This window comes from Phoca vitulina, unplaced genomic scaffold, assembly GCF_004348235.1.
Source record: "Phoca vitulina isolate PV1807 unplaced genomic scaffold, GSC_HSeal_1.0 scaffold52, whole genome shotgun sequence".
Taxonomy (NCBI): domain Eukaryota; kingdom Metazoa; phylum Chordata; class Mammalia; order Carnivora; family Phocidae; genus Phoca; species Phoca vitulina.
In genome coordinates, this window is record NW_022589755.1 from 8148676 (window position 1) to 8167149 (window position 18474).

Below are 18474 nucleotides of genomic sequence, written 5' to 3' on the forward strand. Positions count from 1 at the left end.
GGGCGGGGCGGGGCGGGGCGGGGCGGCCGCCGAGCGGGCCGGGGATCCGCCGGGCGGCCTGAGACGCGGCGCGAGCCACATGCGAGCGGGCGCCTGGCGGCGGCGGCGACCACAGCGGCGACGGCGGCGGCGGCAGCAGAATCGGCGGCGGCGGCCACGACGCGGACACGCCTGCAGCCTGAGCGGGAGCAGCGGCAGCCACAGCCACAGCAGCCGCCACTGCAGTTAGAGCAGCAGTAGCCGCCGCCGCAGCAGCAGCCGCCGCAGCGAGCGGCGCTCGGCGGGCGCGCCCTCTCGAAGGAAGCCGCCCGCCCCCCCATCACCGCCCCCTCCGGCGTGTTCATGCCCCCGGGGTGAGTGTGCGCACCCCCAGTGCCCGCCGGCCGCGATTGGCCAGGCCGGGTGGGCTCCCTGGAGGAGGTGGCAGGAGTGCGCTGGGAGAGCAGTGGGGGCGCGCTGCATCCCCACACCGTGCCTCCCTCTCTCCCCACCCTCTATCCCACGAACGACCCTGGGTTAGGGTCGCTGGGCGGGAGGCACTAAGGGTCCGGGAGCGCAGGTGCCTCAGCGGTCTGGCGGGTTTGTTTACAAACAATGGGGTGCGGGCTCGGCAGCGCCCCCTGGCGGCCAGTGCGGGCCCGGGGAAGTGAGTCGACCCCGACTGCCCCGGCCTCCGCAGTCCCGGAGGGGCGCGCGCGGGGTGGGGGGGCGGCTTGTAGGGGCGGCCACACCCCAGGCGCGCGCCCGCTGGGGGCGGCGACAGGGGGCGGCTCGCGGGCCGTGGAGTCTGCGGCTCCTGCGGGCGGGGGCTGCGCCCCAGCAACAGCCGGTTATTGGCCCCTCGTTCGCCTGGCGGGCGGGGCAGGCGCACGTGGCGGCGGCGGGGTGGGGGGGGTGCTGTGACAGCAGAGGGGGGCGTCTGGGCCCGCCGTGGGAGCGCGCGTGTGCGGGGTTGTGGATCTGCAGGTGTCTCGCCTGGGTGTGTGCGTGTGTCTGGCTCCGAGTTTGTGCTGGGGTCTGCAGGGGGTGGTGGTGTCCGTCCAGGGGAATGTTGGGGCTGCGGCCCGTCGGGGTGTGTGCTTGAGTCCCCATGTGTGTTTGTGTGAGGTTCTGTCTGTGCATGCCGTGCCCGAGGGGCGGGTGCTGTTTATGTGTGGTGTACCTGTGTGTGTGTGTGTGTGTTGTGTGCTCTGTGAGAGTTGTCTGTGTGTGCTGTTTGGGGGTGATTCTCTGGGTCTGTGTTGCCTGCGTGGGCTCCAGTGTGTGGTTGGAGTGTTTGTGTGTTGCTTGAGTGAGCTGTGTCTGAGGGTCTCTATGTGTGTGTCTTGCCCGATGTGCTGTGTTTGTGTGTGCTTGTGTGTCCTGACTGTGTGTGTACTGTCTTGTGTATATCTCCAGGGCATGGGTCTCAGCTAAGCGTTTGTGATGGTGTGCCTGCTGAATGCAACCTCTGTTTTCTGTCCAGGTGCGTGTGTGAGTTCTGTGTGTGTGTGTGTGTGTGTGGTGGGGGGGTGTCTCGGTCTGTGTTTGGCTTGTGTGTCTGGCATCCGCGTCTGGGAATTGAGGATCTCAGCTCTGTGGGGTCTGTGCAGTGGTCAGTGGGTGTTGCTGGCAGCCTCTTGTAGTGTGGGGCTGTGTCTGAGCCTGTGTGTGTGTGTGTGTGTGTGTGTGTTGGGTCTGAGGGGCTTGTCTCTGTGATCCGCTGGCTCATGTGTGTCATGTGGGCTGCGTGTGTGGAGTGTTTATGTCAGTCACGTGAGACCAGTGTTTTCTGTGGGTGCTCTAGGTGTGCGCGCCGCCACCGCTGTGTGGGATTAGAGTTCGCTGGGTGTGTGCGTGTGTGTCCGGGGCTGACAGTTGGTGATGGTGTTTTGAGGTTGGCGGAGGAGGGTGAGTTGATGTCTGCTCTTTTGCGTCTGTGTGTCGTTGCTGGTGTGTGTGGTGATGCATCTGGGTCTGATGACAGGAGTCCGTGTGTGCCCACTGTACATGTGTCCTGGGGTCTGAGAGTTGGTGACCGGGGGGGGGGCGGTTTCGGGTGTGTTGGCCTGCGTGTGTCCGTGGATGTCCGTTTGGTGTTGATATTTGTGTAAGTCCTGAGGTGTGCAGGTCTGACCTCGTGGGTGTGTATGTGGGGGGGGAGGGGCATGTGTGTCGGAGAAGTGTGCCGGTGCCCAGGTAGTGTGTTTCTGTGTTTGTGATGGCTGCATTGTGTGTGTGTGTGTGTGTGTCCACGGGCATGCATATCCACAGCGGGTAAGCGTGTGAGGTTCGGACAGTTCGTATATGTGTACGCACGGGGATGGGGGGGTGGGTTGTGGCAGTCAGTCTGCATTGTGTATACACTCTTCTCATGGTCTGTGGGTATGGGTATGTCCACGTTTTGGTCGGGGTGTGTGTGTGTGTGTGTGTGTCCTGTATTGGGTAGCACTATCAGAGACTGGAACCATTTCTGTGCAAATGGGAGATGAGGGGGGAGGTCAGGCTGGCCAGTCCTGAGTGAGTCCTTCCATGTGTGACATGTACCCTTCGCACCTCCCCTCCCACAACTCGTCTTTGCCATTTGGGTCCCGCATGAGTCCCTGTGTGTGCGCATCACTGTGTTCCGGAAGTTAGCCCCACCAGCCCATGCCCTGGGTGACTCCCAGGCTGGGTGAGTTTGTGTTTTGAGGCTGTCTCCCCTCCTGCACACACACACCTGACAGACTCCTCCATCTGGGTCCTGTGTGAGCCCTTGGGCTTGCTGTGAGAGCCGTCCTGTGCCTCCTTCCTTGTCCGTCGTGTGCATGGGAGGCTGTCCCCACCTGGGCGGCCCTGCGTCAGACCGTCGGTGGGCATGTGTCTTGTGGGGCCATCACACCCGCCTACAGTGTCCCATCTGGGCCCTGTTTGTTGTGGGAGCCTTCCCTGGGCTTCCCTGCCCCCCAGATGTGGTGATAGCTGTGTGCAGGAATGGGGGTGTCCTGTGTACCCCAGGTAGGGTGTGTGTATTGTGGGGCCCTGGTGCCCCCGGCACTGCCCGGCTGACCGCACCTCTCCCCCTGTCCTGCAGGCCCCAGGGAGCGCCATGGCCCGAGCACGCCAGGAGGGCAGCTCCCCGGAGCCCGTAGAGGGCCTGGCCCGCGACGGCCCGCGCCCCTTTCCCCTCAGCCGCCTGGTGCCCTCGGCCGTGTCCTGCGGCCTCTGCGAGCCCGGCCTGCCCGCCGCCCCCGCCGCCCCCGCCCTGCTGCCCGCTGCCTACCTCTGCGCCCCCACCGCCCCGCCCGCCGTCACCGCCGCCCTGGGGGGCCCCCGCTGGCCTGGGGGTCCCCGCAGCCGGCCCCGAGGCCCGCGCCCCGACGGTGAGTGCCGCCCCACGCCGGCGCCCCGGGATGATGGGAGCCAGGAAAGAGACACTGAGGAACTGGAGAAGTGGGAGCGAGTGGGGGGAGGTGGCGAGCCGGCCGGGCCACAGGGAGGGTGTGGCCAGTGTGGTCTTTGTGTTGCAAGAAGCAGGAAGACGGAGTGGGAGGCCGGGGGTGGGGGGAGGCCGAGTGGGAAGTCCCTCTTGGAATCTGACTGCAGTCCCCGAGTTGCAGCCCACGGCCTTTTCCGGGCCCGGGGCAGCAGCTGTTTCCCAGCCCCCCTCCCCTAGTCTGGGTCTCCTTAACCTCCCCGAGGATTGTAGTTGGAGAGAGCGTGGGCAGAGCGAGAGGACTGTCACTTCAGGACTTGGGGGGGGGGGGCGGTTGGCCTTTTGCCTTTATCTGCATCTCTGGCCAGGGCCGCCCCTCTCCGCAGTCCGGGAGGAGGAAGGAGAGGGGGAGGGGCCATTGTGTGGGGAAAGTGGGGGTGGGGGAGGCGAGAGTGGGAAAGTGAGTCCTGGGGAGGGAAGGGTTAAAGGTCCCCTGCCGGATGGGCTGTTAACCCTGTGGTGCCCTGCTAGCCCCATCCCGGCGAGCACGCTCGGTGGCAGGGAAGATTGTCCTGCTCTCCCTCTCCACCCCAACCCCTCACCTTGTCCCTGGAGCCCACGGAGGGCAGAGGAGAGAAAACTTCCCCGGCTGGGTTCCCTGGCAGCGGGGGCAAGAGGGGCCCCGATTTCAAGACCACAGGCCTAGGTGTGGAAACTGAGGCCCCGATTTTAGGCCTTAGGATCCCTCTCACCAGGACCTGGTGTGACTGGAGGGAGGCAGAGACTGCGGGGCGGCTCAGAAGGGGGTGGGGCAGGAAGGCATCTCCCGAATCCCAGCCCCCCAGGGCCCGGGCTCGCTCGGAGGCAGCCAGTCTGGCCTTCTGGTCTCCGTGCCCCTGCCACATCCGGGGGTGTGGCTTCACTGTGGTTGGACACCAGAGGGCAGGAGACCTGAGGCTTGTGACTGGGTGTAGTCAGTCGCCGTATCCCTATGTGACCTTGGGCCACTTCTTAGGGTGGGCCTCAGTTTCCCCATCTGTTAAATGGAGTCGGCAAAATTTGGTCCCGTTTTGGAATAGTTGGGTCGGATAAGAGGGAGGACTTCCAGACTAACACGGGTAGTGGGGTGGTAGCTGGCTAGGCAGGTAACCCCCAGAGAGGCCTCCTCAGGACCTCTTCATGCTTTCTGGTGCCTGGGGAGCAGAAGCTGAGAAATCTGGCTTTAGGAGGGGAGAAACGGAATCGGTAGAAATGAGGCGGGGAGCAGAAAGGAAATCGGGAGGCTGGAAAAGGGAGAAGCGGGCCCTGGCTAATTGGTCCCTCGGGGCCACCTCAGGGCCTACAAGGGGTGGCGGGTGCTGACCACGCCCCCTCCCTCCCCCGCGCCCCCGTCTTTTCCCAGGTCCTCAGCCCTCACTCTCGCCCGCGGAGCAGCACCTGGAATCGCCGGTGCCCAGTGCCCCGGGGGCCCTGGCGGGCGGCCCCACCCAGGCAGCCCCGGGAGTCCGGGGGGAGGAGGAGCAGTGGGCCCGGGAGATCGGGGCCCAGCTGCGGCGGATGGCGGACGACCTCAATGCGCTGTACGAGCGGCGGGTGAGTGCTGGGGGCGGGGTAGACGGCAGGTGGGACTTCCCGCCCGGGAGGGGGCTGCGGGCGGGCCCCGCCAGATGTGCGGCAGCTGCTGCCCGGCGCGGCGGGGTCGCGCTGGGGACAGGCAGGTGGGAGGGGCGGCGGGCCCGCGGACCTGCCGAAGGGCCCGCACCGCGGCTGGCACAGGCCGGGCGAGGGCCGGGGCTGCCTCGAGCGCCGCGGCGCGCCCGGGGCCCGCGGCCGCGGGGACTGAGGGCGGCGCTCGGCGGAGCGGCTCATATATCCCGGGCTATTTATAGCCGGTGAGTCAGCAGCGGCGGCGCGGCCGCACCCGCCCCTCCCACCCGCCGGCGCGCGCGGCCCGCAGCGCGCCATACAGCTTCCCGGGCGGCGGGGGGGCGGGCCCTGGAGCCCCGCCCCCGCGGGAGGCCCCGCCCCAGCCCACGCCTCGGCCTCTCGTTAAAAGAAAATCTTTGAAGCCTATGGCTTAGAACAGAGAATAACAAATATCAGGGCGCCGACCACCCAGCTCTGTCCAATCTGAACATTACACCCGCAGTGCTTGCTTATTGAAAGAAACACAAAACCCTGATGTTGTCAAGCCCCTGTTCTCCTCCCCGACCTTCTCCTCTTCCCCCTTTCCAAAGGACCTCTCAAGTGGGCATGTCCCATGACTCCGCAGGTGTTGATTCTTTTACTACCTATTTATCAGGCCACAAACAATGCTTAGGTTTGCGGGATGTTTTTGGCTGCATATACGTGGTGTGGTGTGTCCCTCTCCAAACTTTTTCCCCCTGTATTAGGCTTTGAGATTGATCCATGTGGGCAAAGCAGCTTGTAGTTCCTGCATTTCCCCTGCTATGTAGCATTCTATTGGATCAACACATAGTATCCTTGTTCATTTTCTCATTGATGAATATTTAGGATTAAAAAAAAAAGAATGCTTCAAATTTCATTGGCTTGGGTTTTTGTGTGTTTTTTTTGGGGGGGGGGTTGTCTCTTCCAATGATGCACATCTGCGGTGCACTTGTGTGTACCTCTGGAGTAGATACCTGGGTGCTCTGCCCACCTCAGCTTTACTAGATGGTTGCTAGCTTGCTCACAGAGAGGACTGTGCCGGGCGGCACCCCTCAGCAGTGAGACATTGGCAGGCTTTCCAACTAATGCCATTCTGACGTGCCTGCCCCCTTTGCTACCTCCTGGCTGCAAGAGTTGGTGGGGAGTGATGAGAGGGTGGGGATTGGTACAAGGCATCCCACAGCCTGGAACCCACTAGGATCATCAGGATGGTTTATCTGACTTTGTTCTTATCTGTCAGAAGAGTTTCTCATCCTTTCACGGGGATGAGACTAGGTGGGCCCTGCTTATTAGCAGCGGGCCTGGCCATGCACTCAGGATAGGGGGTGGGAGAGTGCTACAGCTTACCTTTAATTCCTACTGGTGGGAAGTCTTTTCTTCTATGTGGCTTCCTTCGTTCTCACTTGCCTAGCAATTTGGAACTGAGAGGGTCCTAGAGGCCACCCCAAGCCTTCATCCTGTTGCTGGAAAGAGGGCAGGGGTTAGCTTTGCCTGGATATATTTCTGTGCAGCCTCAGCACAGAAGGTGAACTGTGGTTCCCAGGGCCTGTCCTTCCACAGATCGTTCTAGAATCACTGAGACTATGGGCTCCCCGCTCCCTTCTCTCTCACTTCCCAGCCTTTGAGGGGAGGGCAGGACAGGGCGCCATCCAGCCTCCCCCACCCCTGCAACCCCCCAGCCCTGGCTGACTTTGGTTGGGAGACTAGGGGAGCACTTGCTGGGCGCAGGCACTGTGCTGAGGGCATTCGGTCCGCATCCTCTCCATCCTGTTCTGTTCTAGATGAGGTCGCTGTCCTCGAGGTGACGACGTGGGCCCAGGTGGTGGGAGGAGCTGGGATTTGGACCCAATCAGCAGTAATAGTACCTACTGCTGAGGGTTGGGGGAGAATGTAGGACCGTGCCTCCCTCCTCGCTGCCCTTGGGCCTAACCACCCACGCGCCCAGGTCCCCCTGTGGCACACTCACTCTGACTTCCTCTTCTCCCTCTCCCTAGAGACAAGAGGAGCGGCAGCGACACCGCCCCTCACCTTGGAGGGTCCTGTACAATCTCATCATGGGACTCCTGCCCTTACCCAGGGGCCGCGGAGCCCCGGAGATGGAGCCCAATTAGGTGCCTGCAGCCGCCCGGTGGACGTCAGGGACTTGGGGGGCAGGACCCTCCCACCTCCTGATGCCCTGGCCAGCGCGGGGGACTTTTTCTGCACCATGTAGCATACTGGACTACCAGCCCTGCCTGTCCCAGGGGCAGGCCAGGGCAGCCACTCCAGCCCCAGCCCCGGCCTAGCCTGGGTGCACTGATGGGAGATGTGGACTCCTGGGTCCCTGGCTGGGAAGCCAGGGGAGAGAGGGCTGACGGACTCAGCGTCTGAAGGCAGCGGTGACGGAGAGGGTGGGGACGGAGCCGCCCGCCTCTGCCGCCCACCACCATCTCAGGAAAGGCTGCTGGTGCTGGCTGCCCGTTCCAGCTGCAGGGGTGACACTGGGGGGAGTCTCCCTCCCAGTGCTCCTTCACTTTGGGCCTGGCCTCAGGCCCCTGGTGCTTCCCCCCCTCCTCCTGGGGAGGGGGCCCGTGAAGAGCAAATGAGCCAAACGTGACCACTAGCCTCCTGGAGCCAGAGAATGGGGTGGGTCTGATGGCTGCCCCAGCCCAGCGCCCAGCCATCTTCCCTGAGCCAGCCGGCGGGTGGTGGGCATGCCTGCCTCACCTTCATCTGGGGGTGGCCAGGAGGGGCCCAGACTGTGAATCCTGTGCTCTGCCCGTGACCACCCCCCGCCCCCATCAATCCCATTGCATAGGTTTAGAGAGAGCACGTGTGACCACTGGCATTCATTTGGGGGGTGGGATATTTTGGCGGAAACCGCCCCAGCCTTAGTCCCCAGGGCGAAGCGCTGGGGGGAAGACGGGGAGTCAGGGAGGGGGGGAAATCGCAGAAGAGGGAGGAGTCTGGGAGCGGGGAGGGAAGGCCCAGCCTGTAAAATACTGTATATGCGCTGCTGTAGATACCGGAATGAATTTTCTGTACATGTTTGGTTAATTTTTTTTGTACATGATTTTTGTATGTTTCCTTTTCAATAAAATCAGATTGGAACAGTGGATACTCTTTCTGCTTTCTTTCCCCACTGCCTGGCCAGGTCCAAGCCTCTATGACCTCTATCTGGGATGAGGTGGGAGGTGGGAGAGGCGGTCCACAGAGCACATCTGGCTGTCCAGCTGTATCCAAAGGGAGGCTAAGGAGCACGGGCGCCATTGTATATACCCAGGCCTCGTGCCTCCCCACACAACTCCCATTAAAAGCAAAGCCCCATCCAAGTACTAACCAGGCCCGACCCTGCTTAGCTTCCGAGATCAGATGAGATTGGGCGCATTCAGGGTGGAAGGGAAAAATGAAGGGGGTAAATCGGAGGGGGAGACAAACCATGAGAGACGATGGACTCTGAGAAACAAACTGAGGGTTCTAGAGGGGAGGGGGGGTGGGGGGATGGGTTAGCCTGGTGATGGGTATTAAAGAGGGCAGGTATTGAATGGAGCACTGGGTGTTATACGCAAACAATGAATCATGGAACACTACATCAAAAACTAATGATGTAATGTATGGTGATTAACATAATAAAAAAAACTTGTTTACTGGACAACAACAAAAAAAGCAAAGCCCCATGAGGGCAGGGCTTTGTTTTGTTGTGTTTAAGAGTTTATGTTTAAGTCATCTCCACACCGAACATGGGGCTTGAACTCACAAGCCCGAGATCAAGAGTCCCACACTCCACCCACGGAGTCAGCCAGGACCCCCGAGGGCAGAGGGGTGGGTTTCTTTGGTGCTTTATCCTCACTTTATCCCCACTGGATAAAAGTATGTCCTGGAAGCTCCACATTTACTGAATGAATGAATGACCTAGAACTTCAGAAGCACCACCACGAGGAGTCCTGGGGCACATGTTGGGAATGAGGCTGACCTTGTCCCCGCCCTGGTGGCAGGAGAGCATCTCAAGCTAAGATCAAAGTGGGGCTTCACCCATGCGGCTGCCCTAAGGCCGAACATGCCGCTTGGCATAAAAAGCCTGTGGTTAATAAATATAAGAAGGGGAGCTCCTACCGTTATCTTCCTGAAAACAGGGCAAGCAGGAAAATGCTTTCCTTATGCCCTCTCCTACACGACTGGCGCAGACACAGGTTTGGAACCCAGCTCTGGCCCTTCTGATAGTCCTCACTGGTAGAGGGGAAATTCAGGGGAAAGGACCCTTCTAAAAGATCAGGGTAGGGGCGCCTGGGTGGCTCAGTCGTTAGGCGTCTGCCTTCAGCTCAGGTCATGATCCCGGGGTCCTAGGATGGAGCCCCGCGTCTGGCTCCCTGCTCAGGGGGAAGCCTGCTTCTCCCTCTCCCACTCCCCCTGCTTGTGTTCCCTCTCTCGCTGTATCTCTCTCTGTCAAATAAATAAATAAAATCTTAAAAAAAAGATCAGGGTAAATGGGCAGGATCACTTTGGAAAGGAATTTGGCAGAAGCTTGTCAGGCAGAGGACGCGCACATCTATGCCAGCAATCGCCTTCCTGGGTGTCCTCCCTTAGAAGTGCATGTGCGCAAGTGTCCAAGGGTTGGCAACTCTCTAAATTCTCCAACAGCAGTCGAAAGGGTCTCAAGTCTGCTTTAGGCATGCAACAGAAAAATAGCGGGTAGCCGGATGAACTAGAACTCTACAAATAAACAAGTAACGGTGAGAGAGAGAGAAGAAAAAAAAAAAAGCAAGGAGCAAAATGATGGCAGGTACCTGGGTGTTTTTTATATTTTTCTCCATATTTTCCATCGGGGCTTAAATGCTGCACACAGAGGCCAAGGCCCCTGGCCAGTGGGGGCGTTCACACCCAGCTGTCCGGTGCCCAGCAGAGGATGCTTCCTACTCGGGCAACCGACGGCTTTCCCTTTCCAGTAACCATTCGTGGAATTACTGATATGGCTGAATTAGGTCTATAGATTTTAGTATTTGTTTTCCCTTTTCATTCCGGTTTCCTCTCTCCTGCCTTCTCTTGGATTATTTGAATGCTTTTTCCGGTTCTTTGAGGTTTCGCTCTTGGTAGTTCAGTCTTTAGTACTGCACACACACGTACCTCTTTCTCGGTCTATTCAGAGTCCATATCGTACCACTTCACTTCCACTGTAGCACCCGCCACCGCTTGGGCCATGGGTCCTTTCCACTCCTCCCACCATTTTGTGCTGTCGTTCTTGTTATCACATGACCTGAGCCGAAGGCAGACGCTTAAACGACTGAGCCACACAGGCACCCTTTAACTTTTGCTTTAATATCATATAGATTTCAAAGAAATGAAGAGACCAGATAGTCTTTAGAAATCTTTCCCTGTTGGGTTACCATTTCTTCGATGCAGCCTGAAGTTCCAAGTTTCTCCTGGGATAATGTCCCGAAAGCCTGAAGAACTTCCATTAGCATTTTGTATAGTGTATTTCTGCCAGTGACAAGTTCTCTTGGTCTTCTTTTTACTTGTTTTCACTGGTTATAGAATTCTGGGGTTGACAGTTCTCCTTCAGCCTCTTGACGATGTTGTTTCGCTGTCTCTGGTTTCCGTTTCTGGAGAAATCCAGGATTACCTGAATCATGGTTGCCCTGCTTGTAATGTGTTGTTTTTGTCAGGCTGCTTTCAAGACTTTATTAAAAAAATCTTTGCCTCTTTTTTAGACTGGATAATTCCTATTAATATATTTCCAGTGCACAAAGTCTCTCATCCCCATTCTGCTATCAGGTCTACCAGTGGATCTTTAAAATTGCAGATACTGTATTTTCAGTGTTAGAACACCCATTTTGTTAACATCTTCTATTTCTCTGCTGAGACTTAGATTTCAACATTACACAGGTGTTTTCCTTTTACCTCAGTGAGCATACTTGTAATAACTACTTTAAAGTCCTTGCCTGCTAACTCCAACACTTGGTTGGATTTTTGTTTTAACGTAGGCTCCACGCCCAACATGGGGCTTGAACTCACAACCCCGAGATCAAGAGTTGCATGCTCTACCCACTGAGCCAGCCAGGCGCCCCCCCCCCCCAACACTTGGGTTCTCTTGGTCATCTTGTCTTTTCCCTTGAGAATGAGTCCCATTTCCCTAATTCTATGTATATTAGGTAATTTTGCATTGTGTCCAGACAGTACATTAACATTGTAGACATTCTGGATTCTGTTATATTCCTCCAAAGAAATGTGAGAGTTCCTGTGGGGATATTTGTATTTGCTAGACTTAACCTGCTGCAGCGGGTGACAGTGTAAATCCGGATTTCTTCAGTCCTGCTTGGAGTTGGCCCCACACATCCGTAGCCTGGTGGTCAGCTAGAGACTTGGGCTGAATCTATACATGTCACTTGGGGGAAGGGAACTTCCCTGGCACTCTCCGTTCCAGCTGCTGTGGTTCCTCGAGGCTCTGTCCTCTGGTTCTTCAGGCCAGTAAGACAGCTGGTTTTCTGAGTTTTGGCTGCCTGGTGCAGTGCCAGGGGATGCAGCCCACCCTTGGGTTAACACTGTAGAAAAAATGAACACACACCAGAAAACTCATCCTGTGGTGCGCTTTTCCGGCAACTTTCAACTCGCCCTCTCCCCCAAATCCACCCGCTTTTGATCACTCTCCAGAGCCTTCCAGTAGTTTCGGGGGTTGTTTGTTTTTGGTATTTTGTCTAGAATATATAGTTTATTTGCAGGGGTGTGGTTGTCTGTTAGAAACGTACTCCACCACACCAGAAACAGAGCTTCTGTATTTTCTTTTTAGTAGACCTAGACCGATTATTTTTTTAGGATTGAAAGTGGGGAACCCTACTCCACTATCCAGGGTAGATGGAAAGAGTCAGAGATCCAGGGACAAAGTCAGAGATGCCCATATTTTATTAGCAAAGTCCAAAGGGCTCCTAATAAAACAAGAGAAGGGATCAGTTGTTCCAGGAGGAAAGGAAACATCTAAAGTCATCTCTGTCGGCCTTCTCTCTTGGAACCAAGGTGCTGAGTGGTCCCACGACTTGGCAAAGTGGACGCTCAGAGCACCTGGCAAATGAGGTCCAGAGCCGAACCTCTGCCACAGGCGAACTGTGCTCCCTCTAGCCAACTAATCCCCAACTTGAACCGGCACCCCTCACCCACCTCCAGTAATCCCACCCTGCAATGGTTGCTTCTGGAAGGGAGAGATTTACTTTTCATTGTTTATGTTGTTTTTTCCTTCCTTAAAAACTATGACTGTGTGTCTCCGTAAACCTTTCAATTCTGCACTACACACACCTATTATCTATCCAGACAACAAATGACATGTAAAAATGCTACCATGCTAGTCTTTTGGAAGGAAGCAACATCTCAAATACACTTATATACTCTATAACCGCGGCCTCGGGCTTTGGGGAGTCTTTCCCAAGTGTGTGCAAAGGAAACCAGCTCAATGTCACTCAACAGCAGACTGATTAAATAGCTTATGGTTCATCTGTGGTTTTGGAATTCAATGCACAATGCACTGACAAGGATCTCCAAGACATAGTGAGAAAAAGCAAGTTGCAGAAAAAGTTATGCATAGTAGCAGCTACATGGAGCAACTTCTACTCAAAGAATGTATTCATTCAATTCCCACATTAACAGAGGAATGTACTGCTATTACCCCATTTTACACATGGGGCAATGGAGGCACAAAAAGGTCACCTGCCCAAGGTCACACAGCAAGTGATATAGTCCGGGCTTAAACCTGACAGTCTGGAAAGATCCACTGTCAAAGGCTGCCGAGAGTGACCTCTGGGAGGTATATATGAAAGTGGATACAGCTAACATATCCAAAAAGCATCTCCCATTTCTCTCCAAAATCCTGAGTTTAGCTAGGAAGTCAGCTGCTCCTGCTACGTGGCCGACGTTGAGCTGCCAGGCCCTATGAAGTAGTGGGGAGAAGTCTTTTCACCCCTATAGATATATAATGCTTGAATGTTTTACTATGAGCTTAAAAACAAAATCTATCTGCCCCTCTGGATCCAGCTGAAGGCCCTCCCTCAACACCTGGGCCACCCGGGCCTGCCTGATGGTTTTCAGTGGCGACTACTAGGTCTCAGGACCTTGTGAAGGCAAAGCCCTAGTCGCTAACAAGTAGTGGCGCCACTCAATAAATGGCCCCTAAGTGTCTTGTGTAGAAGTCTTCCCCATCAGCCCACATTCCGTCCCTTACTTGTTGGATCAGGCTGTTCCCTCATCTGCAGTGTGAGCACGACAATAGCATCGACCCCCATGGGGCTGCTGTGAGGATTCAAACAATTTAGCTAAAATGCAAGTACTCTGAAAGGTACCAGGCAGGTAGTGTGAGTGTGTTAGCTATTATTAAACTCTTCTGACTTGCCAACTCCAACCTAAGCCTCCATTTTTCCATCTGCAAAGGGCAAATAGGACATACCTCAACAGATACACACAGTAAAAAATATGCAAGAAATTGACCAAAAGGGTCTGCACTGCAAAGGGAAACCACAGAATGTGGGGCTCTGATGAGACCAAGAGCTTTTTATTGTAATTTTTTACCTTTGCGTGTGTTATTTATTTTTTGAGTAGCACCTGTTCCACTAGAATCTTCTGAGGCTTCAACTTAACAGAGTTTGGCTACTACACATCATACAGACAATATTCCACAGACAACATAAGTGGGGTATGGAGTGGAGAAACCTGGCAGCCCCAAAGACAGCCCACTTCCTTTCATTTGGTAACACTAGCATCCCAAAAGTATTTGTTACCTTCACAGATTAGATCCTCCTTCCCAAGTAGCTACGTTATCTCCTGGAGGTATTAGAAACCACAGGATGATCATTGTGCTCTCCCTGGAGACGTGGGGAAATCTATTTTTATGATAATATTAACATGTAATATGGGAGAATATGAAATTTGAAGAAATGAGAATACAGTTCTCGCCTGGGGCTGGCAGCTTCCAGCACCCACCCCAGATTCCCAAGGGGTCTTTTCCAGATGATTCAATTTCTGCCATGAAAGGTACAGGGGTGGAAAAGTTGGAGAAGCTTCAGAGAAGATTCTATGATGACAATTTTGTTTTTATCCATCCAGACCCACCTGCTCCCCCTTGTGACCAAGGCCCCACACTGCAAAGTAAAAGGGTGTAGTTGGCTCAAAATGTCCAAGAAAGGGTGAGATTCATGCATTGATAAAAACACTGCCTTTGGTGCCCCTGAGTTGACACTGATGGGGTCCAGAAAGGGGCCCCTCCAGAAACACAGTCCTAGCCTCACCTAGGGAGGAGGAGAGGTGACCGGGAGGGTCGGGGAATTGAGTGCCTCCTCCCTGTGGAGACCCAATTTGTTTTCCTTCCTTTTCTTCTGGAGGACTGAAATAGGAGAGGAGCGGATTTGTTCAAACCGGCCAGACTCACAGCTCACGCAATTTTACAATAAGGAGAAACCCCAGGACGGTGACAAGACCTAGAGCATGCTCGGGCTGTCGAGCCAAGACAAACCCGGCGTCCCGAACCAATGAAAGCTTTGAGCCCTGCCAGCTGTGGGACTTGAGGCACATTACTTAAGTGTCACATAACTTTAAAATGAGGCCCCTGCCCACTCTGACTCTGCACAGTGCCTGCTGCACAGGGGATCCACACAGAAGGCAGCACCAGTATCACATCTTTTACTTCTTTCCCGTTAATATAATTCTTGTCACTGAGAATAGCCACTTTTGAACTGAATTAGTCAACAGACAGATGGAACCAGAAGCTTCTACGCACTCTAGAACTTGAGCAATCTAACTCTTGTTAGATTACCCAGAAAAACAGTGGCAGGAATGGTGATGGAGGGGAGGAATCCCTGAGTCACACTGAAGCATCCAGTTGAGATTTCTTTAGGTTAAAAAAGGCCACTGAGGGATGCCTGGGTGGCTCAGTCGGTTAAGCGGCTGCCTTCGGCCCAGGTCATGATCCCAGGGTCCTGGGATCGAGTCCCACATCAGGCTCCTTGCTCAGCAGGGAACCTGCTTCTCCCTCTCTCTCCCTCTGCTTGTGCTCTGTAAAATAAATAAAATCTTTAAAAAAAAAAAAAAAAGGCCACTGATAGGATCATTCCCTATCACAGGAAGAGGTTTGTAATGTGGGGAAAAAAACAAATAAATCCTAAAGCAAATAACTTTATTTCTATCATTCCTTTTTAAAGAACCAAGGACATATAGAAAATATAAAAAAACACAAACAGCTGTGATTCGGGGGGTAAAGGAAGGACTGACACAGCCCTGGAAAGCAACAGCCTCCAGGACAGTCTGAGTTGCATCAGGAAGGCGGGGGGCGGGGCTCTGATAAGACAGGTTCCTACGTCCTAGCTTGGGCCCCAAAACATCAGAATCCTTAGGAGGTGGGACCCTGGAATCTGCCTTTTTAAAACAAGTTTTCCCAGTAATGTTCACTTTGCAAGGTCTCGCCCTAATGCCCAAGGGAACTTTGGTAACATTTCCTCTCTTCCAAAATCCAGGCTGAAACCCAACTAATCCTGAACTAAAACTCAAGAACAGCACACCAGATGCCACCTGTTGTTTTTCAGGATCTCAAACTCTGGAGGAAATACATTCCGCCTGCCGTCTTTTCCTCTCTGGGGCACCTGTCTGCATTTGGAACTGGGGCTCCGCTAGTGTTTCATCAGGCCTGGCCTTACTCCCCACCTGGAGTCATGCTCTTGTCTGTATGACATCAGGCAGGGAGTAAGTCCAAGGAGGTGGCAAGAGGATCCCAAGCCATAAGGCATGCTGGCTGCTGGCAGGCGTCTCCTGCGGAAGCCCAGGGGGCTGGTGATGCTGTGGCGGCCCCAGGACAGAGCGATGCATCAGAGGGGGCGTTCTGGTGACGGCCGGCAAACAGCCTTCACCAGTGCTGGAAGGGAGACAGCCGGTCCCTATGCCCCTTGCTGAGCAGCTCTGGTGCTTGGAAGTCACACATCTGTACAAGCTCATTGCTCGCAGGAAATGGTTTGTACTGGTCCAATGGCTCCCCCCAACCCCCCCGCCTGGAGCTGCCTTCGAGGGGGGAGGGGAGAGGGCACGTGCGGTCGGGCTGCAGGTCAGCGTCTCCAGGGCTGCCAATCTTGGGTTCACTGGGGGCCGAGGCACTCCACAATCCCACTGCCCTTCATGCCATCAAAAAAGAAGAAGTTGTTGTGAGGAGGGTCCCTTTGAGACAGGGCCTGGGAAGAAAAACAAGACGAGGGTTCAGCTCAGATGCTTTCAAAAGGCTAATATGGAGAAAAATGAAAAAGCCCTCAAAAACCAGATCTTCTAAAACTCAGCAGCGGTTCTCAACAGAGGTTGATTCTGCTCCCCAGGGGCTCAGCGGCTATGTCAGAGCCACAACGGCGACTGCCCTGTCTCTCTGCGCTGTCGCCAATCACCTGAGCGCCTCTGGACAGATCAGTTAGCCTCTCTGAACCCCATTTTCCCCACGTAAAATGAAAACAGCACATGTACTGTCCTTGTAGCACTAGGGAGATGCTGTTCCTCAACCATGTGAAACGACGTGTCCCCCCCCAACCCCCCCGCAGCGCTGCGGGCGAGCAGTGGTAATAACTATTCATGACGACCCAACTGAGAACGGGCGGCAGCCCTGACCCCCTGCGGGACACACACTGCTGCAGACACGGCTCTTCCGTGAGGAGACACGCTGCCTGCCTTCGTGTGCACGGCGGGCCAGGGCTGGGATCCAGAGAGCCTTCCAGATACTACTTAGCCACGGAAATGGTGATTATCTTGTGGGGTTAACAGAAGCACAGGGCACTTTAAAGAAGGGGCTAGACCTCCTGAAATCACGTGCTGAACCGTGTGTGTACATGTGCATACTGGAGAAAGGACTCACAGGTGTCAGTGAGTTTTCTCAGAGTTCTTAACTCAAAAAGGGTTGCCATTTAAAGACGAGGACATCATCCAAGCACGCCACTAGGCAGGGTTTAAAGGCTCCCAGGAGCGCCATGCTTGTCATTCATAGGGCGGGACCTCTTTTACAAGGTTAGGAATGCACTCTAAACACGCTGAACTTCTCTTTGAATTGAGCGTCAATCTCAACCTGTTTCTTCCTCTGTAAAATGGGAATAATTATACCTCCTTCAAGTGGTTATTCAGCCATCCATCCATGGAAAACTTCTAGAGCATCTACTCTGTGCCAGGTATCAGGAGTCTGAGGCACGGTTAAGACAGAGGCCTGCTTCTCTGGGCTTACATGCAAAATGGCAAATCAACAGCATGTGCCTGCTACAGTTTTTGGTGAACATGAGATGCAATCAAGCTTGTAATGAGTCTGGCACATAACAAATTCTCAAAAAGTGGGAGCTGCCATGACTAAGAGGAGCCAGGGATCCCTTACCACGATCTGAGGACCCCAAGCACTCAGCCAGGTGGAAGGGCCCAAGAGCCCACAGTTAGAACTCCCAGACCCTAGAACCCAAGTTACAGGACATGACACAATGGGACCCAGCAGCGCTGCTGCTGCCACCATCACTGCTATATTGCAGACAGGGAGGCCTAAGAGACAGAAGGAGGAGGACTGACACCTAACGGAAGCATGACAGGACAGGGGAAGTGGACGGAATATGTGGGGTTTGGAATGATGGAAGGAAGAAAACAAAGAGGATTCGGAGGGAACAGAGTTACGTTTGCCCTCCGTCTCCTAATGTTTACTTGTTATGGATGGTCAGATGGTCCTCAGGAGAGAAGGGGGGTGTGTCCAGCGACCTTCAGATTGTGGGACCCTGGTGTCAGCTGGCTGAAGGCTGAATCGTGTTAAGTAAGGGGTGGGGGGTGGGGGGGACAAGACACCAGGCCATGGGGTGAACACGGGGCAAAAGGTAAAGTGCTTCCCAAGCAAGATGGGGGTAGGGGGAGATTCCAAACACACCCAGCAACCAAGAATGCAGAGTACTCTGGCTGTCTGGGATAAACAGAAACAAGATGCGGGCAACAGCTGTCCCCAGCAGGCAGGAAGGAGGGGGCTGCATTAGAGGTTAGGACTGGGACACAGAGAAGCCACTGCAAACAATGGGGTCAAGGCCAGTCGCCCCGACCCCTCATCTCCATCCCACATTAAATACCCAGGGAGTAGCTTCTTGGTGAGATGTACCAAGTGAAGCTGAAGGCACAAAGCCAGTGCCCGGGTCCATGCAGACAACGCCTGCAGCACGAGAGCCGAGTGGTGAAAGGCACAGGCTCAGAGAGCAGACTGCCTGGGCTCAGATCCTGGCTCCACCACTTCTCTGCACCTCGGCTCCTCCCTTACGAATCAGGGGTGCTCACAACAGTCCTACCTCATAGGGCTGTTGTGAGGAAAAGACAAGTGTATCCTTGTGTAGGCATTTCAGTAAGTGTTGTCACTGAAGGCTACAAAACTGAGTATGTGCCCTTAGGATTCTCCCATCACGGTGCTCCTTCCTCCTGAATCTGTCTGC

At 55.2% G+C, this 18474-nt stretch overlaps 2 protein-coding genes across 4 annotated transcripts in view; one reads left to right on the forward strand and one right to left on the reverse strand.

Moving 5' to 3' along the window:
• Nucleotides 1-323: 323 nt before the first annotated feature.
• On the forward strand, nucleotides 324-8159 carry BBC3 (BCL2 binding component 3). Its single transcript, XM_032388050.1, has 4 exons — nucleotides 324-353; nucleotides 3053-3341; nucleotides 4797-4987; nucleotides 7057-8159. The coding sequence occupies exons 2-4, from the start codon at nucleotides 3068-3070 to the stop codon at nucleotides 7171-7173; spliced, it is 582 nt and encodes a 193-aa protein (XP_032243941.1). The 5' UTR covers nucleotides 324-353; nucleotides 3053-3067; the 3' UTR covers nucleotides 7174-8159.
• Nucleotides 6417-18474, reverse strand: part of SAE1 (SUMO1 activating enzyme subunit 1) — an 84962-nt gene continuing 72904 nt past the window's right edge. Inside the window, exon 9 of one of the 3 annotated variants that reach the window (XM_032388047.1) lies at nucleotides 6417-6525. In XM_032388047.1, the coding sequence (XP_032243938.1) occupies nucleotides 6442-6525 (84 nt within the window). In that variant the 3' untranslated portion in view covers nucleotides 6417-6441. Of the gene's footprint in view, nucleotides 6526-9580; nucleotides 11578-15168; nucleotides 16228-18474 lie in introns of those variants that run through there. The other 2 variants (XM_032388048.1, XM_032388046.1) reach the window with 2 other exon arrangements.

Bases quoted from the DNA above. Each gene is read 5' to 3' on its own strand.
- BBC3 (XM_032388050.1), top strand. From the start codon at position 3,068: ATGGCCCGAGCACGCCAGGAGGGCAGCTCCCCGGAGCCCGTAGAGGGC. The intron at 3,342-4,796 runs GTGAGTGCCGCC...GTCTTTTCCCAG, and splicing joins CCGAGGCCCGCGCCCCGACG to GTCCTCAGCCCTCACTCTCG. The intron at 4,988-7,056 runs GTGAGTGCTGGG...CCCTCTCCCTAG, and splicing joins ATGCGCTGTACGAGCGGCGG to AGACAAGAGGAGCGGCAGCG.